General features: G+C 38.2%; 1 protein-coding gene across 1 annotated transcript in view; it reads right to left on the bottom strand.

The window, feature by feature from the left end:
* LOC117427871 (nuclear receptor ROR-alpha A) overlaps nucleotides 1-22,928 on the bottom strand; it is a 243,077-nt gene extending 220,149 nt beyond the window's left edge. Inside the window, exon 1 of the mRNA XM_058995057.1 lies at nucleotides 22,558-22,928. Within this exon, the coding sequence (XP_058851040.1) occupies nucleotides 22,558-22,708 (151 nt within the window). The 5' untranslated portion in view covers nucleotides 22,709-22,928. The remainder of the gene's footprint in view (nucleotides 1-22,557) is intronic.
* Between the last annotated feature and the right edge of the window lie 2,162 nt (nucleotides 22,929-25,090).

Genomic DNA, 25,090 nt, shown 5'->3' with positions numbered 1-25,090 from the left:
CATAGCTAAGTGGAATAAGGTATTGTAGCGAGCCAGGGGGTACCTACCCTTTGTATCGGCTGAAAAAGTAGGGGTGCTTTGTTTCTTTCTAGTCCTGGCACTAATTCTCCAGTCGGGTTTGTGTAGTAGAGTAAGGGGTGCAATGTGGCTGGAATAATTTGGATTGAGTCCCCTGCTTTGAATGTGGTTTCCTGTACGAGTGAGTATGGTACTGTAAAACATGGTAAAGCATGTTAAATGCATAGTAACATTTATCTCCTAGTTTCAAGCCCTTTTTCTTGAACCACAGGACCACACAGCCTCCTATGTTTAACAGCACTACAACCACATTTCCAGCTGGTAGTCTGCCTGGCTTGAAAACATCCTGCTGGAAAGATGATGGACACAGCTACCTACTGAAATCCATAGAAACTTAATGTCAAACTCTACTGAGCCCCAGACAGACAGACAGACAGACTGGTGTGACATACGATTACAAACTAGAGCTTTGGGAACGTGCTACAGGTACATCCCAGAAAGTGGACACCCAACTAAAAAAGAAATGTACAAAAGAAACATCAAGAACATTTTACTGATATCGAATGGGCAGTGAGATTCTCTCAGGATGCACGACATTTAGAACAGTATGGCTGAATTCTTTGACTTGATTTTTTTTCATAGCAAACAGCACCACCCAGTGGGGAATGTAAAATAAGCAGGGTTTGAATCCCGTTTGCACCAAACTTGTCTGAGGACCTTGGTTGGAGATCACTCACTGCAGTTCAACAGTCCTTACTGGTCAGGCACCCAAAAAGTCCAGTGGGACATCCAGGGTTCAGTTGGTTAGTAACATCTGTTGCTTAGGTTTGTCAGGTGAAAGAGGCGCTCAGTCTGGCAGTGGAATGAAGGTTGTCTGTTGATGTTCAAACCTTAAATAAGTGGGTTTCAGTGGCGAGGCGACATTTAAAATTAGCATTTCACATAAAAAAAAAACAGGGATAAAATTAATTTTAAAAAGAAATGATAGCAAAAAGAATACTGAATCTGGAACTTATCATTGTAAGCAATGACACCTATCTGAAATTTGTAATAAATACATTTTCTCTGAAAAAATATGTATAATTTTTTTTCCTGCTCCATAACCTCCAACCTAATTTCTGCAGAAACTTGCTCAGACCCAAAAAGAAAGAAAGGAGACTTCCAAGGACGAGCCTATTTCCCGGCAGTTTCTAATATAGCAGAAGACTGAGTGGTAACGAGGGGCACAGGAAGCAGGGATTCCTCCCGTGATGCTCAGGCTCCATGCGATAAGGAGGCCAAGGACAACCACAAGAACTTGGGGTTATTCTATACACACCAGAACAAAATACCTCAGCATGTGATATTACTGCATGAGGAAAGAACAAAAGATCAATACAGATCTGCAGGTACTCCCGTATTGTAGATAAAAATGACAAGAACCAACTACAAGGCAGTCTCTAAAATACAATATCAAACTTCTTCTGTGGATTTTCTTTTTCTTTTGTAATCAAACCAAACATTTTTAAAGAGCTGCAAAAAAAATATGCAAAATAAATAAAAAAAAAAACATGATAGCTGAACTATTGATTACGGTATACATTATATTATATATATATATATATATATATATATATATATATATATATATATATATATATATACACACATACACACACACACAGGGGTTGTAAAAAAATACATCTACATTTATAATCATTTAAAGTAAAAAGGGAAGAAAGACAGTTTTAATAAATGCTATGCGAGTATAGCCACTGTATGCATTTTTATAGTGTACCATACAGTATTTAGATTAAAATCTTTAACAACATTAATAATGGATGGATTAACAGCCATTTTAACTATTGAAAATCCTACATTAATTGATAAATTGGTCTACAGTATATCAGTCCTAGTGGTTAACATTTATTTAATTGGCTGCATCAGCCAGACAAAGCCATTTCATCTTTCATCAACCATGTTCCCTTCAGATGAAATACAAGTTCTGATGTCAGAATCCATCTCTCCTTCACAAGTACTTTTTTTAGGCATCTGCCCCATTACTGGAACGCCCTTTGACATGTGCCCCCGGGACTGCTGAAATTACGCCACGGCACAAAAGAATGCTGGACTGGAAACATCCCAACACACTCATGTGACACAAGAGCAATGCCAGCACTCTCATCAGCGGAGCTGACACAAAATAAGACTCGTGCCATCATTAATTCAATGTGTTTATGACCTCTGTAACTTACAACCTCATTAGTCAAGTGAAGTAGACAAAAGTTTTGGTTCATCAGTGTTGAGCAGATGCCGTAAACACTAAAGTCATAAATTTAGTGGTTGAACTATGAGAAATAAAATATATGTCAAGCAGGAAGACTTTTTTTTACCTTCATCAGTGTTGCAACTATGTAACGTAAAACCCTAATTGTGCAGGTAGCTGTGTAATGTGTTTCATGGTATACTGTACCCTAATACAAACCTTGCAGTGCACCAAGTGTTATAACGAATATGCATATCAGGAGACGTGTTCTTGTTTCATATTTCATTCAATAACAAAATAGTGGTAATGATAATTGTATTATTCGTCTTTCAGCACTCAAAGTTCATGAAGTTCATGATTACGCAACTAGTCTTAACAGTAGCTAAATAAAATGTCATGCATATTTGAGATGGCTGTTTAAACAAATGGATACCCTGCTTGAAAGGGAATGGGCAGCACTAAAAGGGATGTTGCTCTGTGTATATTCTGCCAATCCCTTTTGGAGCAAAGTAAAAGAGACTAGTCCCTAAATAACTATAGCGAATAATCAAGAAGCCACTACCAGCCAGCCCAGAGCCTGTGTGCCCTCCTTGGGCAAAAGCAAGAGGCCTTATCCCAGCCTCGGGAAGCAAGCGGTCCTCTTGTTACCACAGAGAGCAAATCTGGCCATAGAAGACCTCAATCCAGACTTCCTTTGCATCGCCATGGTGATCTCAAATCCCAGCCCAACTGTCACTGCTGGGATTAGGCCTGGCTGATTTATGCAGAGAATTAAGTGGTGCGCTGCTGCTAACAAACATGCATGCCCTTAAAAGGCCGGATACATGATTGCTTCTATTTTTCAGTTCATTTCTCCATACAAAAGCCACAAATGGCATCAAAAAAACAACAATATTCACACAGTAGCACAAACACAATTTAACACTTAAACATTGTTTAGGAAAATGACATTCACTTGAATGATAATACAGTCATCTCCGGCAAAAACAACACCCCTCGGGAAGCAAGCGAAGTGTTCTCTTAGCCGAAGTGTTCTCTAAGTTGACCACAGACACAATATCAATCAATAAATAAATAAATATGTATTACTTGTCATGACACACGTGCATCAACATATGAAATGAACAGAATATGTAAGACAAAAGCAACACAGCACCCCTACACACGTTAAAAAATGCAGATTAATTATGAATACGTGCACAGGAGCAATATTCAAGACACACACAACAATTATTTAACAGAATGGTGAAGCAACTCACCAGAACAGGAAACATCAAATTGCTCGGTGATTTATTCAGGTTTTTTTTTTTTTTTAAATCTGTTTCGCCAGGTTGTTCTCTTAGCCGAAGTGTTCTCTTAGGAGGTGTTCCTATACGTGGAGGCTACTGTGCTGTGTGGGGTCTTTTGCAACTGACTTTAATTACATTTTACATACAGTAGAGGGAATGAAGTTCTGGCAACACACTATTTGTCAGTAGAGCTCTATGGGATCTTTATTACCCACTACAGTACATCCAGTGCTAAGGCTTCATAAGTGCTAAAGCAGAGAAGAGTATTGTAAAGCTAGCAAAAAACAACTTGGCTGCAGGAAAGAAGTCCTTAATATCTTGCACCGTTGAAATTATTTCATTCCTCTCTGAAAGTTGCATTTGCACTTAAAAGAAGTGATAACCCAGGCTTGAAAATCAATTTTCTTACGTCTTATTAGCGTAAGCAACCTTACTCCTGGTCCTCTTTTCATTGTGAGGAAAATCTGTTGGTTCTTTGCTTGTTTAATTCTGGATCTATAGATTTTTACAAATATACTGTATACCCTTATATCCTTTGGTTCCAAGGACTCAGGGCCGACAAATAAGACAGGAAGAAAATACTTATGTACCTGACAGCAACAGCCACTTTTAATGCTTACATTTTCAAACACAAAAGCAAAGAATGATATTCAACACAAGAACAGTAATAATTCACTGCATTTTCCATTTTCCCTTATTAAATTAAAAATACAGCATATTATTTTTATTTATTTATATATTTAGTTATTTATTTATTTTTTAAATTTGGAATCGACAATTATTTTTCTTATTTTGTTAAGCCCAAATATTGTTTTTCAACCCAGCTCACAGCTGACACCCCCGCGCTGACTCGGGGGGGACGAAGACAGACACATGCGTCCTCCGAAACACATGCCGTCAGCCGTCCGCTCCTTTTCACTCTGCAGGCCCGCCATGCAGCCACCTCAGAGCTACAGCTTCGGAGGACCACTCAGCTCTGGGCAACTTACAGGCAGACCAGCAGCCGCCTGGCTAGTCTACAGGGGTCGCTGGTGTGTGGTGAGCCGAGGACACCCTGGACGACCTAAGCCCTCCTCCTCCCAGGCGGCACTCTACCAATTGTGCGCCGCCCCCTGGGACCTCCTGTCCATGGTCGGCAGTGGAAAAGCCTGGACTCGAACTGGCGACCTCCAGGCTATAGAGCGCATCCTGCACTCCATGTGGAGCGCCTTTACCGGATGCGCCACTCAGGAGCCCTAGCAAATTATTTTTTGACCAACCTATCAAGCCATCTATGTAAAGCTGAGCCAAATGTTGCCAGAGCAAATCCTGATTAGTACTCCTTTAAATGCTTCAAAATAAGACCCCCGGGCCCAAATACTGAGAAGTCCTAGTAAATCATTGCCACTAACACTGTAATTCTCGATTGCTGAGCATGGATGACTGATTCAATTGTATCTGATAATCAAATAGATTTCTGATTTAATTACGTGAAATGAAGTAACTTAAGGCCACAGCTCTTTCACCAGAAGGTCACAGTTTCAAACCCTCTCCTTTGGGATAACCTGGAAATACTCCATCGACACGCCCAGCATGTTTCAGATGAGAAGTTGAAGAAAATATATATTAAATAGTGACATGCCATCTGTTTTGTGGTTGTTAAAAAAAACACAACAGGTCACAATGCTGAGTAAAAGGATGCAATAGTACGACTCCCTCAGATAGTAGACTCCTACACCCTAGCCGGAGAATAAACAGGGCCCTTACTATTTAAATAGAGAGAGTCCCTGTAGTGTCCCTAGCATAAAAAAAATGCTATTACTTTGATTCTAGCCCTATAAGTGCACAATAATGTGATTTACCCCAGACCTTGGGAACACCATGTTTTTTGTCACCATGACGCCTGAAGCTACAGCCCAACACAGCAGTCAATATTTATCTAATATGTTCGAGTAAACCCATACGAGGCTGAAGTAACCATCAGTGAATTTGTGCTGTTTATTCTGGTAAATTGTTTTTTTGCTTCGTGACATGCTACAGTAAGCGTCACAGGCAGAGATTGCTGGAGAGCTGTATGCACAGATTGATTTTTTTTTTGACTACGTGTTACAAGAGTGCAGTCAGATGTGTATACTTTTGTTTTTTTTTTCATATTTTACTGATGAGATTGAAAGGTAAGATATTCTATTACCGTCTATTACTGCCCTCTTCTTAGGGAGAAGGGAGGGGCGCTTAGGGCTATTCAGGCCCCTATGGTGTGGTAGAATAGTTAAACAGCTTGCGTTGATATATATTCATTTCTTTAAGTTGTCAATCTGATCTACAATAATGAAACAGTACTGGAACCTATTTAGCACATTTCTATTGTCAAACCATTAGGATTTTACAGGAAACCTTAGAAATAACTGAAAGAGTGGTTGTAAATTCGAACACACAAAGTCCACACAGTACAGATGGCAAGTTGGAGCATTGGGTTAGGTTGGAAACGCCATCGTTTGCTGCTTGATCATGTAGGTGTTGTTGGTAAGTGAGGGGAATGTGCTGCGAGGCCTTGGTGTGAGTGCCAGCAATATTTTAGAAGAGCTTCAGTCCAACTAATACGGTTAATGAGAAATAAGGGCACTGCAACACAAATACCTTCAAAGGGTGCTACGTTTTTGAAGGGAAATTTAGAAACTGTCTTTCCAAAAGAGATTTTTTAGATGTTTTGCTTTCTTTTACACAGAATAGTAGAAATGACATAACTTGCATAACTTGTTTACAATTATGATTGTGACGGTGCTTGTACGGTAGGTACAGTAAATAAAAAAAAAAAAAAACTGACTGCATCACAAAGACAGTGCCACCCTCCAGGAAAGCAAACTGAACTTGTCTTCCAGCTTCCATGATTAGAAGAACATGGACTTGATGAAGTGTTTTAGATGTGAGAGAATACCCTGCGCCAAAGAAAATAGAACAGCACAGCAGCATCTGTTCAGCCATATGTGGAGAAAAAGTTACTTCCCACGGTTCAAGCACTTGCTAAAGATTTTTCCAAGTAGTTTCGAATGCTCTTTCGAAAGAGGGTATACTGTGACCCCTTAACCTACACTTCTATGACACAATGAAATGAAAGCGTGAGCTGTGCTTGATATTGTTCAATACTCTGTTGATACAGGAAACCATGAGTGTTACATACACCTGGCTATGTAGCAAAACACTTTAGTGTTTATCCATTCATACATAAGCAGGGTATTATAGTTTGTCAGTCTCTAAAATCTTACTTTTGTCCCAGCTTTTGTGACATTTTGACATCTAACATGACTACTGTACTACTATTATGGCTTCTGGTAGACTTTTGCAATATAATTTTGTAATTTCTTTGATTACATGATGTTAAATAAAATATCTAAATTATGTTCATATAGGTGGGTTTTTTTTATTGTTGTTGTTTAATTGTCTCAATTTAAAATTAGAGGCGATGCAAAACATTTGGTCACAGCTGTAGGCTGCTGGTTGACAATAAAAAAACAGCATTTTCTGAATAAATTAATAGTTATTATTAGGTTAAACTGTGTTGTTTCTTTATGTGGCAAATAATTAGCTATATATATGAATCCTAAGCAAAATTATACAGTATCATACACTTTGGCCTTGACTTAAGTTTAGTGGCCTTACTGCCCTCTAATGTATTGAACTGGCCGTTCTACTAAATTACTATATTCACAACAAATTCATTTAATACTGCATCCAGGAAGTTTTATTAATTATACAAATCCCTGTCTGCACCTTTTTTTTGGCGACAGATGTAAGTGGATAAGTAGATCTGTTCGATGACCAGAGCCCTACTCATGCACACTAGCACAAGGCCACAATGAAAAAAAATTCCTGTATTGATGTGTCTGCTGCCTGCTAATCTGATCCTTGAGTGATGGCTAGGAGTTTGAAAGGCACTTTGTCCAATTAGAACTGTGCAGAAATGTCCACCTGTCCCTGACTAAGATGAAGTGGCTCTTTCAGTGCATACCATGGCGCGGAGCCAGGTAAGGCAGCCTAAACATTGCTGTTTGAGCTAGCAGCAATTAATGAGCTTCACAACCGGCAGTCTCTTAATATGAAATGACACAATGAATACTCTTTCACAATTAAAAACCCAATTTGCCGTTACTTTTTCTTTTGAAACAATGTTTCTTCCCCCGTAGTCTCCATCCGTACATTGTGCGACTCGTGTGAGACCACAGATGATGGAAATCTACCAAAGAAGCCCGCCAGTGGGAAAGATCAGTCAATCATGTGTCAGGAACGAACAAGAAAGGGCTTTCGCTGCATAATCTGAAAAAGCAAGACTGCAATGGCATCACAAGTAAAGTATTTAGAAACCCACTCCATAACAACATCGTTTACTGACAACCGGTGACAAAAGGCACTATAACCACTGTGATGGCTTTTATCAATTCCTGGAGATGAATCTTCCTTAGAAATTGCTGCAGAAAAGCAAGCTCCCACTGGGATCTAGACAGCAGGTTGTTGAAAAAAATGCAATAAACTACTGCTAGTAATTGTGGGCCAACATGTCAGGTTCATGGGTTGCCAGTATGATTGCCTCCATGGCTAAAACTTGCATGTAAGTATATAATTTAGTTCATCAATGATTAATAGAATACAAAGGGACATAATGTCAAAGCATATAACACCTTTTTTTTAAAATTCAACAGTAATGTACAAAACCGAGAAACTTGAAAGTACTTATGCTAACTCCAATTACATAACTGCTGTTTTATACTACTTTTGTAAAGCCAATAGTTTTTTGTCTCCTTTAAAAAATAGGAGTTAATTAAAGAGACACTTTAAAAATATGCCCCCAAAATCTTTGCCAGTGCTGCATTTTGCTTCTATATAGTACATAATTTACATTTACAAAGGGTTAAATAAAGTGAAAGTTCCTTATAAATTCATCAAAAAAAATATATACATTGATAAATATATATACACACACATACATAGTCTGTTGGAATTCTTCAATTCAAATATTTTGTTTAAAACAGTCTTAAAAACAAGTGCCTATGTCGTTTTGTTGTGAAACCCATTGGCGACGGCAAGCTTTTGACAGAGGAAATTCCTATTCTCTGAATGTAGCTTTCCACAATACAAGCAAAACTACCGCAAATCAGTCTTATGAAATGCAAACTCAGCAATACGTGGAGAAAGGCTGATAGCCAGCAAAACACTGACTTGAAATGAATTAACGAGAGGTACATGTAAACAGTGCCAGGCTGCATAGGAGGCCTACTGGGCTTTCATTTCAAAACACCTGCTTCTTTCCCTTAGTAGATAAAGGGCTAGTTCAAATACAAGTCAAGTGTATTAATGGTTAAGCCAGTCTGACTTGTTATTACTGCTCATAGTCATTTTTAAGGGGTGATATTTTTTTCATTGCAATTTGTATTTGCATTGTAACTCTGGTCCTGTTCCCAGTCAAAACAATGTAGTGTAGAACAGATTCATACACCTTGAAAGTGGAAACAAATGTGCATCACCTAGAAGCCTGTAACTGAATAAACTTAATTTACGATACAGCCGGATACCAGATTTGATCATAGCATGCAACATTATTTACTTACAGTAGTGGTACAAGTGAACAGAAAAATAAACAGCAGTAGTCATCCACAGAAAGTTTGGCTGCAGAAATACTTGTGACAAACAACATATGATATGCCACTGTCAGATCAGCAGGGGACTTGAAGCTCTTTAAGCTGGTTTGAGCAATTGTCTCTAGAGCAAAGAGTTGCAGGTTCAATACTATTCAACAGCGATTAAATAAAGGCCTTGAGAAAGACACACTATCTTACATAGTGTTGGAAAAAAGTAAAACATCATCATGTAAGGGAACAGAGTACTTGAGTATTTTATTAAAGGTTTGAAAACTGAACCAAAAAAAGTCTATGACTAATTCAGTAATGACTATCCAGAGAAATATAGTATAGTAAGTCTCTGTTTTGAATGATTTATTTATTTTAAAACCACATGTTAGTTTTGTTATTGAATACACATGGTGTATTTCCTTTTCGGCTAGCTGTATATTTTTTTTGGTTTAAAATTTTCTCTTAGTATATTATCCACGGCCAGCAGTTTCAGTTCTATGGTTGCTAAGAACTGCTAAGAGTTTCTCATAATTGGTGCCCAAGTACATTCATATGAACAATGAAGCATTGCTGTGCTGTTTCTTATTTGGTAATATGATAAGTATTGTATTTAGCAGTACATGCTGTATTCAATAGAAAAACTGCTCACCTTTTCAATTAATTATTAACTTTTATTACTGGAGTAATTATCATCTAATGCTTTGAAATTCCGTTGAGCTGTAATGAATACATCTGGAATAAAAGGAAGGTGTTTTTTTTTAAATGATTATTAATATTAAGAACTCATTTTTGAAAGCTGAAGAAGAGCTGCACAAAGCCCAGTGTCTAAAATGAAAAGCAGTAACTTTGTTAATGTTATACAAATGCAAATGCTGCTGAAAGGGAGGCTCTGGGTAAGAAGAGCTTGCTTTATGATTAATAAAGTAGTTATTAGTTTATAAGGCAATTTGAAAGGCACACGTAATCAGTAGATTCTATTCAGTTCAGTCGCATTCTGTGTCACTGTGTCTGGATCAATGCAATGTGAAACGCAGACTCTACCCCTTGTGTAATGCTAACCATGGTATAACATTCCGCATTGAGGTCATTCAAACTCAGCTTATACCCAGGGTTATCTTTTTGATTTGTCCACATTTAAAAGCGTTTAAGGCAAACACCATACATTGAGGTGTTTTAAACTGGAGATTTTTAATTGGATTGTTTTATGAATTCACATTGTTTGAGCATGTAGGGCCTACGTTCTTCCTAAAGATACAACATTTGGTAAACTTCTTTGGCCATTACAATGGGGGAAAATCTATTTTCTCTTGTTGTTTGTTTAAAAGCCAGGCCTGTTAATCTGAACCTCACCTTTTTTTTTTTTTTTTTACCCAGCGTGCTATCTTGGACCAGCAACTAACAGTCATGTGAAAACATCACTTTAGCAGGGTGTACACAAGCATTGAGGAGGAGCTAGCACTTAAGAAAGGCAATAAAAATATGAGTACAGACTAACTGCAATTGACAGCTTATTTTTTTACTTTCCATTACACTCTTAGATTACTACACATTGGGAAGAAGTACAATAATCATGTAACTGGGATTCTAATTTTGGAATTATTTGTTCCAGACAGGCCAAACACGCCAAAGTGTTAAAACATGTATGTACATACAGATGGACAGCCATCTCCCTGAAATCCCAGATTAAGGAATGTCCTAACCAAGTTTCAGTATAAAGTGATTCTCTAGATAAGTACAGATGTAAGGATGTCACCCCAGCAGTGGCAGTATCACAACTAGGTTGGGGAAAATAGGTGAAAAACATCACATTTCCAATCCACCACCGTACTGTGAAAACTACACATAGCTCAATCCGAACAATTGCCTAAAACATTTTTTTTTAAACTGCCTAAAATGCAACAGATTTTACTCTCTGTAAGCACTATCAAACAAAGTCTTAAGCCAAAAACCAAACAAAGATCAAATTCAATTTAATTAGCATCTTTGTAACTTCCAAGATTCAAGGCAAGACTTTTTTTTCCTCAAATGTTTTTCGAAAAGTTGAAATTTAGAAAGTGCGGAGGGCTTGCTGTTCAAATCAACGGCAGCACTTTGAAAGCTCCTTGAAATAAATATGCGTGCAAGAGTGGCTGTAATATCGTCAGCAACCCAGTTAGATGTGGCTTATGATCAGATGTGCTTCTTTTCTAAGAAGAAATGTAAAACTCCTGGGTGTCCACACACGGATGGTGGCATAAAATTCACTCCAAACATTACAGAAATCGATCCCTGTCTGTTCCTGTGAGACTGGACTGAAATGACTTTTACCTACAGGGATTCAGGCTGTAACTATCTCCTCAACCAAAAAACACCTGATAGTTTAAAGGGAGGGTGACGAGGAGGGAGGATAAGAACAAAACAAGGACATGGTCTAGTTTCAGACTGCTCTTTCATGATTCTGTACTCAAGCTATTGTGTATTTCTTGCTCTGACTGTAAAAGGGTGGGTAATACCACTTCCAACTTCATTTTGTGATCTGGTCCAGGGTAAACACTATTTCCATATCAACAAATGCTGAAAGACCATCACTACTTGATGCACTGTTTAGGGCTGCAGAGCGACCAAAGTCAGTCTAGTATCCATAGACAAGTCCTCATTAGGTGCTTTTTGCTAAGTAAATTTAAACAAATATGCTTTGTAGTCCATCAAAACATACTAAATTAGTGATAAGTAATAAATCTTGTTAGCTTCTTGTATGGGACACAATTTCTTTAATCTAATTTATCTGTGCTGACTTCTATTAAAGACTACAATGCAATCTAATCCCCACTGCGGGCCAGGCGTGGACTAGGGACTGCTGATTGTAGATTAACTTTGATAAATAGTTTTTACTCCAATGTAAGCCGAGTGGTAGAAATTACAATTCTGTTTTACTGTATTTATTTTTTGTTTGTAGAGTTAAAACTTTTCAGTGCTGTGGTAAAGTTTTTTACAATCACACCACACAAAATGATTAATGTAATCTAAGAGAAAACACCCAATGCACTAATAACATAAAGATGTGCATGGAAGGTGAAAAATCTGGTGCAACTGGGGATTTTTTCACTGCATTGTATTGTCAGTTTCAAAAGCAGCTCTCTCATAACTAATTACATTATAAGAAGGGTGATTTTTAATGTGTGCTTTATACATTCAAAACGGTTATACTTAGTGCTTTATTAAGTAGGTTGCTGGAAGAAAATCATTGTGAAGATCATAAAAACATAATTTATTGGACTACCTGGTCCCTTTTCCTTTGAATAGTAGACAGAAATTAATTATGTAGTGTGCAGTAAAATTGAGTATGATATTGAGACTCTGAAGTAAGGGTTTTTAAATTCTGGAATTAACCCTGGCCATGTTTGAAATCTGGCTGTACGAACTGATCTTAAAACAACTAAAACTACATAACCACTGCATTAGATAAATGAATGGTACAAGGGGGCTCCTGGGTGTAATGGTCTCAGCATACCACTATGATACTGTGGCTTTAGCACTTATAAAAACACCAGCTCTTACTAGATGAGAAAGGTTACCACATGTTAAGCTTGTCTGAGGAGTGAAATGCAAAGTTAAAACATACAGTTATCAATTTCTGCATAGCTGTATTGTATATTAAACCCTCTTTTACAAATAGAGTTAAGTCTTGTGCAGGTGTAAAATACACATTGTTACATTGAGCAGGGTTGTTAAGTGTTTTATGGGATCCCAAAGGGTATTTAGTTTGCAGATAATAAAAAAGGAACAGCATTAATAATTTGAGTATTATACCTGTATATGTCTTGATTTCCATTACATGAGAGTAGATGTTAAAACTTCATGCTGATTTGAACTCGGCTCTCGCCAAGATAATCAACATCCATGCAATATAACAAGTCTGAAAGTATTTTGCATCACAGTTTCATTTAGTAAACTTCTGCAAATGGGACATGGATTGCAAAGATCTAAGCCCTGATTTTTACCTCTGGAGATTTAAGATCAAATGTGGATTCTGTCTCAAATTTGAGACATGCTTGCCAGCCATATGTGCCTCTTGTGAATTTTGGCAAATAAATAAATACATAAATAAATAAATAAATAAAGATCCCCTCTGGTTAAAACTTCCAGTGTTTGCCTAAAAGGAGAAATCGATTCGTACAACATGGCACTGAGATAACCTATTTTATTATATATATATATATATATATATATATATATATATATATATATATATATATATATATATATATATATATATATATACATATACATATACACACATACATAATATATATATATTGTAAGATAGCGGGTTGTGAGAGTCGGCAGGGAGGGGGTTAAAACCTCCCTGCAAAGAAAAACTTGTGGGAATGCACCTTTTTGTTTAATTGATTTGCTTATTGTTTTGTTAATTGTTTAATTGTTTGATTATTAATGATTATCCACACCTGGGCTTTATTAGGGGTTTAAAAAGAGAGCAGGCAGTCTGCTCGAGGCTGCTGAGTGGAGGGAGGCAGTAGGTGCGCTGTCTCCGAGTAGCCAAAGGAAGAGAAGAAAGTAAGTGCTGTTTAAACCAGTGTGTTTGTGAAGACGGGTAAACAGCTTAGCTGTCCCGCGTTAGTCAGGGTGTTTCCTGTAAGTCGAGTTAGTGCTCCAGAAGAGCTAGGTGTTATTTTGATTTTGTGTATTTTGTTTGTTTTTTGTTTATTAAAAAATTGCGCAAACGCGCTTAGAAAAATCCATTTCTGTGTGTCGGGTCGATTCTTAAAGGGGCAACGAACCCGAGTGGGTGCGAATCGTTTTACAATATATATATATATACACACATACATATACACATACACTGCTGTGCAAAAGTCTTAGACATGTTGCATTTTTCTACTCTGATGCATTATGAGCATCAACAATTTACTCAAAGCCTCCACTAGTGTTTTCTACTATTATAACAACCTTGACTTGCATACAGAAGGAAATAGCTCGCATCACTCGATTTTCAAGGTGTGGTATCCAAAGCATAATCAACAAGTACAGAAAAACGTCATCTGTAATTGACATACCCTTAAGGAACAGAAAGAAGACAAGCTTTGAATTGACAACATAACTGGCAGAAGGCACAGGTGTCGTTGTCCATCAAATCAACAGTACGAAGGTCACTCTTGAAATCAGGACTGAAAGGACGTGTTGCAGTAAGAATACCTCTGTTAAGGAAGAGGAAAAAGACTAAAAGGCTAAAATATGCACAAGAACACAGAAATTGGACTATGGAACAATGGTCAAAGGTGCTTTGGACTGCTGATGGATGGACGACACCTGGGCCTAGAGATCAGTTCAGAGCACCACCAGGTCCCCTGCTCCGCTCACCCTGAAGCCCCAGACGTCGTGGCACGATCGGCAAATGTCGCTTGGGCTCCCCCTGGCAGCTCAGACATCGCTGCACTGTGGTCAAGCCTCAAGCCTCTGCCTGCTGCTGCTCCCGACAACTCTCCGGCCTGCACACCTGTCACCCCTGTCACCCTGTTTGGGTTCCTTGTCGCCGGGTCGCTGTCCCTGCCCTGAAGCACCGGAAGGAACAACCCATCCTCAAGATGGGACTTTATGGACTTGATGGTGGGTGGTTGTGTTTTGTTTTTTTTTTGGGGGGGGGGGGGGGTAATATGTTTAATGCAGTGCTTTTAAAGCAGTGGGTTCACAATCTCCAAAACTATTTAACCCAGAATAAAAAAGGTCAGTCTGGTGGCTCACTAAGGGTAAGGACAAATAAATAAATAAATACATAAAGTGTTATGTCTTGGTGCTGAGATCATTTATCTTGTGATCGCAACATGACCTTAATTTTTTTTTTTTTTTTTTTTTTTTTGGTTCATGTCCTCAGTGAGCCACCGCAGGCCAGTGCCAGTACATTGATTATTATTATTATTATTATTGTTTATTTCTTAGCAGACGCCCTCACCCAGGGTGACTTACAGTTGTTACAAGATATCACATTATTTTTACATACAGTTACATTATTTTTTACATACAATTACCCATTTATACAGTTGGGTTTTTACTGGAGCAATCTAGGTAAAGTACCTTGCTCAAGGGTACAGCAGCAGTGTCCCCCACTAGGGACTGAACCCACGACCCTCCGGTCAGGAGCCCAGAGCCTTAACCACTTTTCTTTTGATGCCCACAATGTTAAAAATGAATTATGGTCTAAGCACAGTCAAGCAAATGCTAAGGTTCTCAATGCTGTCTTTTAAATGTCAACTTTTCTGGCATTATAAGGCTAATAACCAAACATTTTAAATGTCACCCTATTATTATTATTTGTTTATTTAGCAGACGCCTTTATCCAAGGCAACTTACAGAGACTAGGGTGTGTGAACTATGCATCAGCTGCAGAGTCACTTACAATTACATCTCACCCGAAAGACGGAGCACAAGGAGGTTAAGTGACTTGCTCAGGGTCACACAATGAGGCAGTGGCTGAGGTGGGATTTGAACCGGGGACCTCCTAGTTACAAGCCCTTTTCTTTAACCACTGGACCACACAGCCCCCACTGGCACTACAACAAGACTAGTATTACTTTGCTTTTCAAAATGTTGTATCCACATTGAATAAGGTGAAGCCAATTTATCTTACCGCCACACTCTGGATACTGTAGGTAGGACCCTAATGGAAGTGATAGTATGGAGAAAACATGTTAAATGCTAATGAGAGGTAAGAGAGGTTTAAATGCCATGTTAATCACCCCAGGTTTGGATTTCTTTGTACCATTTTTATGCTTTGAAATCTTCGCATAGTAGTTTTAGTCCCTATGTGTTCCAATTGATTTTTTTCACTAAGCTCAGATCACGTCTTTGATTGTGTTTATTATTCAAATTCTCGTCTGCCAGGAAGCTTCACTCAAAAATGTGTTCCCCACTACTGCACTAACCTGTGCCGCTTGGTTCCTTACTAGGATGTGTTCCTGCAGTGTGAACATATGTCACATAGGTTGGTTTAGCAGCGGCGAATCAGTTTTATAGCTGTTCTGTGCCTGTGAAGCGTTTTCATTTTATTTAATGTTTTTTTTTTTTTTTTTTTTACAGAGATATGTATGAGTGTATGAATTATAAACAACAGACAGCACAAGTAAAACTGCTTTTCATTTTTAAATTCTTAAATTCAGATGAATATTCAATTATTCTTTCACATATTGCACGCAGTGAAATACCTCATAAGAAAGGCTCCTCTTTACCATACGAAACAAAGAGAGATATGCCGTACATAAGGATGTGTTGTTTTTTTTTACATTTATTACAACTGTCAGTTAATACATTGCAGTTCAAATTTAGTGGCTTATTTCACAAGGTTTTTTTTTGGCACAATAATGTCTGGCGAACACAATATTTGCCTCATTTCAAGAAAAACAATTGCACAGGAGGACTAGAACATTAGGAGCAATCACTTAGTGAGTTGGAAATATGCCACAATTAGATATGACAGCAATTAAGTTTCAGAAACTAAAAATCTAAATCACCCCACAGCTATTGCATTAAACAGGTAGGCTAAGGCCACTGATAAACCCTCAAAAGGTTGATCTTTAACCTATCTACACTTGGACTAGTAGGGGTCCAATAAACAGCAGATGTGAATGACAGAAAAAAAAATCCCTCCAAATAAAGCTGGAAACCCCCAACGGAACGAGATGAAATAAAAAGCAGTCCCACCGCAGAACCTCTCCGTGCAGAGCTTCTGTTCAAAAAAGCTGTGCATTCGAAGCAGATCCAAACGGGCTACCACAGGGCCTAATCTGACAGTCGCACATAGACCTGAGGCCACAACTTGGCTGTGAAATACGCAGCGGAATGATGCACAGTGCGTGGAATCCACAGTAACGATGGAGTTGTGTAGTTAACATGTGTGGTTTGTGAATGTCTGTAATACTTGTGTGCAATGCACAGCAATAGGAAAAACACATATTGCAGAACTTCTAGTATTTTCTCCAAAGGTGCACAGAAAGGGCACAAAAGCCACATCACTTCCATCATGCTACACAACAAACTAAATCGGCTGAAGAAGCAAAAAGTACAGTACATGCCACAGGGGCAATATGGAAGTGAGATACTGTGTTTATGTTAAGAGATGAAAAGAAGTGTTCTGTGCATACGATGTCCCCACCCCTTTGTTACCAGGATGTAGCTTTGGCATCACCATATTCCAAAAGGCATTTTAAACACACATGCACATGGTGTGCAGCTGTGTCATTTGTCAGGTGTCCTTCTCACTGCTGATCAACCCAAACCTACAGGGAACAACATGGTTAAATGGTTTCCCCCTGTGACAGGGATCTGATGGGTCTCTGCTCAGTTTCTTGTTGAAAGGTGTCACCATCCAGACCACTATAAGCGGAGTCTTTGCCAGAGATCTGTAGATGGGTAAGGATACTTGATACCCTGTAACTCCTTTTCATGATTTCTCCAGGGCATCATCCTGTGGTATACTATAGCTGCAGTACTCATGCTGCCCCCTGGCTCTTTGAATGAATTTGCATAAGCATTGAGTGCAGTCAGATTCTATCTACTAGGGACGAACTATTAATAACCTATTTAAGTATGTATTCCAAGTGAACACACTATATAATATCCTACCTGATCTCCCACAATGCAAGTGTTATTTTCACATGAATGGATCAAACTAATATGCAATTTGATTATAAACGAACATACCACCTGATGCTGTACGCACATCTTCTTGAGGCAAAGTACAACTACAGAAGCACCTAAAGTAATTGTCATGAATAGGGCATTAAGTGCTACAGGACGAGGCAACAAGCACGGAGGTAATTTCCCTTTAGGATGGTAATTTCCCTCCAAGACCTGCAGTTCCAATCTTCCAGGTGACTGCAGCCTGTCCTCTCCAGTTTCTGTAGAGAACATAATCCCTGGTATTTGAGAATGTCACAGTCAACTACATTACCGGTGAAAAGACTTGCAAGTACACTGTGCCAGCTCTAGGTTTTCAGAGGCTTTGTGCAAAACCTTGTTTTGAGGTCTCAGCTCCCCCCATCCATCTTCTGTCACTGCAGCATAAACATGTCCACATTTGAGACCCACCGAGGTCCTAGTAAATAGAGCTTGTGGTGGTAAAAGTCTGCTTAAGTTGTCAATAATGGCAGAGACTGCTGTGTGGTTTTCAGAAAGGCAGCTCTGCCAACAATAATAAGTTTGAAAGGGACCTCTCTTTCCCTAGGTTGAGTGCTCATATGAAAAAAGGGTCTTAAAGATACAGTACTCATTTTTAAAATTAAAAACGTACTGTACTACTTTCCAAATAGTAATGGGACAGTATGTATGCACTAACCTTCAAATCCTGTCCTAATACGTAATATAAAGTGAATGTAGCACCATAATTTTGATTTAATCCAGGCCCCAAACACTAATGGCAAATGTCTAGGGGCCTGTCCACCAATCTGTTACAATGATGATGTCTTTTTTCCCCCACTAGGGTTAGGCAAAACACAACTCTGGCATTATAATTCCCCCTTTCTGGTGTTATTATTTACCTTGGATTCTAAATAGTTTTGTATTTAGTGTTAATTATAGCAGCTTGTGGTCAGCGTTGTAAATCACACTAGAATGTAAGGATTTCAATACACAGCAGGAACAGTCAAATTAAACATTGGTATAACAATTCGATACACAAACAGGAGAAAATATTGTGTTCAGGACTCTGGTCTATTCGATACATGTAGGAGCTTTGCAAATGTAAATCATTTACAAAATCCATCACCACATAGCTGTACATGCACAGGTAAGGAAATTAGCATAAACAGGGTACAGCAGCCCTGACCAAGTGTGCAGCTGCTCAGCTAAGCCAGTAATTGCAAGATTCTTCCTCGGTCCCTGTAGAGGGCATCTACTTACATAAGATAAGCATTAATATTGATTTGTTTCAGAACTCACGTCTCGAGAACTGGAAGACGCTGCAATATGAAAATAATACCCTTTCTTTTTCTCACTAATGACTTCCACAGACTTTGCTTGCCTTCGAAACTCGGCTCCCCTGCGTCATGTGCTGAAGTAAGCCTTTTATTAAATAACATTACAGTGGAGCATGTCAAGCCAGCAAAGTCAGAATAGCTCACCGTTGATTCAGTTCTAACAAATACCTGTCAGTGTTTTGTCGTTAACCACCAATTACAACTCGGTTGCATGTGGTTCCTGCATTTAAGCTTGAAAAGAGCTTTGAGCATACTTTAAAGTTATAAGTGTAAAAAGCTGTCAGGATTTTAACAGTGAAAAGAAAATGTACAGGTACGTTATTTAAACAGTTGTAGCAACACGTCAGCACATGGAATGCTAGATTTATCAGAACCCTGTTACTTACTCTTAAACCATTTAATAAATTAAATAAACAATACTTCCTACACCAACAATTCAATCAGTGCAATCAGTGCCAATGAAGCTTGACTTTCAACGCTTTGCACCTTAGAAACCACCACAATAACAACAGGGCAAACCAACGTAATAACACCCTTTGCAGTTACATCACAGCTAAGAGACAGACAACTTTGGGGCTGATTGTAGAGCTGTCAAAAGTCACAGACATGAGTTCTTGCTATAGAACAATGCTGTTAACAGGATAAAGGGTTCCATCATGACCAATTCTCAAACACACACACACACACACACACACACACACACACAGTGATGCAGAAACACCATCAATGCAAAATATCAACCAGATGAGAATCTATATTTGGTATTCACCCACCTGGGGCAATGAAGCAGAGGACAAAAAAGGCAAAGCCCCAGAAAAAAAGAATTCCTGGCACCCCCTCTCACAAAGGTATGCGCAGAATCTCCAAAAAATGTTACAAGAAGCGTCTGGCTGCATCTCCAGTTACTTCATTCAATAATCTTTTGGGTATCATTTTGGTGAGGCATTTTTGACACATATCTACATCTTGTTATCATTTATTTCCAGGCTTAGGGAAGCATAAAATGAATAATTACAGATCACAATGTAAAGAACCATATTTTTTGGTGCTGCTTGGTACAGCTTATAAAGTGTACCTACGGATACAATCAGCTGCCTAGCAGTGGTATCGATGGAATAACAAGTAAAGCTACCAGCCTTGACTCTGAAAAACACAACAAACTAATCCCATTTAATTATAAGAAATGATTGCATGTACAGACATGGAAATAAGCACAATGTAAAATGTTCTTGAATCATACATGAACAGGGTTACAATAAATAAATAAAAAAGCTAACTAAGCATACACCCTTATTTGTAATATGCCAACATTTGTAATATATCACACATATTTTCTACCAATGTCCTGCAGGAAATTCACATATGCCAGAAATGCAAAGTGTGGTTTATCAGATTCATTATTTAATCTTTGCCAGTGGTAGATCGGAATACCACCAATGGTATAATTAAAACTGCAACAACTAACAATGCATGTGAGTCTCTTAGGTTACTTTATGTCTTAAAAATATGTAAAATATCAGAGAAGGTCCTATTTAAAGGACAATGGTATTTAGATCCAGCAATGTTTAGAATATGACTACTTAACTTTGCATACTAGTTAGTGGCATCTTAAAGCAAAATAACATATTAAAAAAATCAGTGTTTTTTAATATGGAGTGGAGTAGTGGTTAGGGCTCTGGACTCTTGACCGGAGGGTCGTGGGTTCAATCCCAAGTGGAGGACACTGCTGCTGTACCCTTGAGCAAGGTACTTTACCTAGATTACTCCAGTAAAAACCCAACTGTATAAATGGGTAATTGTATGTAAAAAATAATGTGATATCGTGTAACAATTGTAAGTCGCCCTGGATAAGGCCGGCTGCTAAGAAATAAATAAATAATATTTAAAATATATATATATATATATATATATATATATATATATATATATATATATATATATATATATATATATATAGGAGTGACAATGATAACTAATTTTAAAGGAAACTGATTTAAAAACGTTCTTTTTTCAATCAGTACATGTTACATAACCACGTGAAAGCATATTTGTTCTGTCTCTTCTTATTGCAATTTAATCCCAGGGAAAAGGGAAAAAGAATGTGGGTCACCAGGTTAGGAGTATCAACGCAGTGAGATCAAACTAAAATCTACGGAATGTAATGCCTTCACCTGCACATACATGTATTACATAACCCTGGCTGCATTTTCTGGGAACCACCACGAAGTTAGCAAGTGAAATAACAATGTTGACTTTCTACAGCAACCAAGCAAAGAACACGCGAGAAACGAACACTATTCACAGTGCTGCAAAAGCAAATCACTACCAAATGCATTTATCATCGTCATAGGATACGATATTTGCAGCAATTAACTCTGTGTAAACTGTGAAAGATTGTCTTGCCCCTCTGTTTATGGCTAAACCTCTTACATAACCAGCTTACATCTAGCCCAATGTGCAGTATCAGAGTGTAATTAGAAGACCCTTCTGGGGGAATGTGTAGGAAAAAAAGCGACAGTACAACGCCAGTATACAGAGCGGTTATTAGGTGTCTCTGTTAAAGATGTAGATGCGCGATTTTGACCACGTTGTTGTTTTAAGTTTCTTGGTATATTTTTTTCACTGTACTTGCATTACGTGTATAGAGGCTGCCTGTAGGGGGTGTGGCTATATACTGTAAAACACAGCCAGCACATGATCAGCCATATTTCTGCCGCAAAAATGTAAGAAATATTCAGAAATGTAAATCCTAACACCTGGAATTATATAAATAGATGATAACAAAATCCAACTGACCATTGTTTATCGGTTGTCATTTTCGTGGATTTAACCTAGAGGCAATGGTGACAATTATGCATTATACTTAATACTCTTAATCAGTCGGCTGCTTCACCTTTCAACATATGTACTATCACATTTAAAAAAAAAATCGACTGCCATAAAACAGATACCGCAGTTTTCAAAAGTTTAACCCCATTTAGCCTTGGGAAGTACTTTTGTTTAAAAGATAAATAACAAAACATCTAGAGTAAGCTTAACTTGAACATATAAGGATACTTCACGACTATCCTAAACATCTCTCGACTGTTTTGTTATGTAAAATGTACCTCTAATATTAATAAGTATTTAAGCCTGCAGGATACATGTATGCTAACTACAGCAGTGCGTTACTTTACAGCTGTCAATTTGATTGCACCGATCTGAACACAATCAATAAGTGCCTGAATTGAAACACTGTAACTTTGAAAGTTTTGTCCTCTTGCAATCAATAGCTCGGCGGACTTCAATATGTGCAATCATAATCTTCATACTGTTGTAAATACAATTTTAAAAAGCATACCAATGGTATACCGTCTGCGTATGTAAAAGTTTACAGCTACCATTTCCCAGCAGCACCATCTCGTTTTATTAGACAGATGCCCAGAACAGTTGCTCCTTACCTCTGGTACTCGAGCAGCTCTGCCTTCGAACGGGGACTGGATGTTCAGCTTTTCGGAGAGTCTCCAGGTTTACCGGGGTGTCCCTGAGCGGGGTAGCCGGCTCTGAGGCGCTGTTGCCCGGATCGCTTGTTGGATCTGGAGCAGACTCCATTTTTTATTATTATTATTATTATTTTGTATTTCTTTTTTGTAAATTGTCTGTGAATGACACGCTACAGTACTAGACTCCCTCTATCTAATTTACAGTGCAACTATGAAATGTGAATGTGCGGTCTTGATAGATGTGGGTGTGTAGGGTCGGTTGTCCACAAGCAGCGCTCGTGAGAACTCCTGTACAGTCTGTGAAATTACCCACAGCACTGAAAGGAAAGGCTGTCTATAGCAGAGAGAATAGATGGGAAGCCGATGACAGTATTAATATTAAATCGGACATGCCTTTCCACTGAAGGGGCATGTCACAGAATGACTCCACATATACTTACTAAATCCCATCATTTCCGATACATTATATCAACAAAGGCTGACAGGCTAGTTGCATTGCTTTTTTTTTTTTTTTTCATTTTTCGTTTGATGGGGATTTTAAACATGAACATTTAAATTGTGTTAATGATCCGAGGATGCTATGTTGCAAAAGTGTATATCTATACGCCGCCATTTCAAATGTTCGGTGTAGAACCGTATATTTAAAGTGAAATTCAGATCCACAAAACAATAAGGACTGGACATTTGCTTAAAATATACATTTTTAAAAAAACTACAATTTGAAGTTCCTAAAATTGTGACCTTTCTCTATACGGTCCCCTGTTCACAAATGTATTTGTTTGCTGAAATGGGTCAATATTGGGCCGTGGTGTATTTAAATAATGGACTAGAATTACTGAAATAGCACTATAACAAGCTAAAAGTACACTTGTGATGCAAGCACATTAATGAATAATTACAACTGCATTTAAACCATACATGTTTTCTAAAAAAGCACAACTTGATCTTATGCATATCCTTTATTTTGTAGATAATATGTAACTCGTCGAAGCGACGATCATTTAAAGATAGCGTTATTTTTAACAAACTATAATTTCTATGAAAAATAACATTTTGTAGTAAATAATCTAGTCAACTACCATGTCTACCAGTTCAGATTAGTTTTTTAAAAAGCCACAGGGGTCTAGTGTTACCCCTGCCTGGTCTAAATGTGTGAACATATCTGGTCCAGTCTAACAATTAAAGATTGTAGGCATTTCCTGTGGAATGTAATCAGTGTGACAAAAACATCAGTTTGAAAATAAGAGATTCTCATTACTCCTTAATTATAGCAAAGCTCGCAGATGCTATTCACAGTGTCAGGTTGCTGCAGGTAGTAGCAGGAGCAGGTTTCATTAGTTTGCAAAGAGGCAAGAAAGCGTCAAGGGTAGAAAAAGAAAACAGCAAAGCCAAAACAAGTCTGATACCCCACTAAAACGGGTTATGAATACCACTGGAGAAGTACTGTATTTTCAAACACTTCTGCCAGTGTTGAAATCTGACAGGTTGAAGTTTTCGTCAGTAGATTAAGTTGGTCTGAAAGCTGATTGACTCTGGCAGCTGATCAACTGCAGCAGAGCCCGTCCTTGGAAGTCTGGAGAGAGAAACTTTGTAAGGGACGCTGAAGTGTGAAATAGCAGTTTGTGAATGCCTTTTTCATTGGGTTGGGGTTCAAAGTGTTTCCAACCCGTTTGGTTGGTTTGTTGCTAACTTTCTAAATTCAAACCCTATAGACAGGTTTATGTTTCACAGCCTGGATACGTAATAACAAACACCAAGCCTAGCCTGTTGCATTTTAACCGAATCACCGCCCCCTGCGGCCGGCACGTGGATAGAAGCATGGCCCTGCTGTTGTTGCATACATTTACACACACACTGTTGCATTGACATGAATCTAAAAGGAAACTTGGCACTCGAATGAAGAGCATGTATTTAAATAAAAGAACCACGCCTATTTTTATTACACAGTACTTAAGCCTTTTTTATTACACTAAATTAAGCCTTTTTATGTAGGTGTTTATAATTTAAACCTAGTTAAACAATGTAGTATTATTATTATTATTATTATTATTATTATTATTATTATTATTATTATTATTGTTATTATTATTGTTATTATTATTATTATGCATTTTATGAAAAATAAAAAGCTGTATGTACTTTGTTTCTCTTGTCGTGTATTTGGCGGAAGTGGGTGCACAGAGCAAAGTGATTACCATCACTCTATTTATAATGACCCCCACCTGTGTCGTTGGAGCAACTCAGGAGGTTGTAAACTGGGTAGGTGGAAGCACACCGTGCTGTGCCACCAAGCAGGGAATTCTGAACATTGTACTGCAGCGCTGTGTTGGCACAGTTTGGGTGGATATTCTTACTTAGACGTTGGTATGTATTGTAGAGTGCACAGGGGTAGGCAGCAGCAGGGTTGGTAGGTGACGTAATCACACGCAGACACATGAGCCCGATATATGCTCCTTGCAAAGGAGCAGGTGTAGCATGAGTAAGGCAAGCC

Source organism: Acipenser ruthenus, chromosome 21 (assembly GCF_902713425.1).
Source record: "Acipenser ruthenus chromosome 21, fAciRut3.2 maternal haplotype, whole genome shotgun sequence".
Taxonomy (NCBI): domain Eukaryota; kingdom Metazoa; phylum Chordata; class Actinopteri; order Acipenseriformes; family Acipenseridae; genus Acipenser; species Acipenser ruthenus.
The sequence above is the reverse complement of the archived record's forward strand: the minus strand, read 5'-3'. Positions and strand labels throughout refer to the sequence as shown.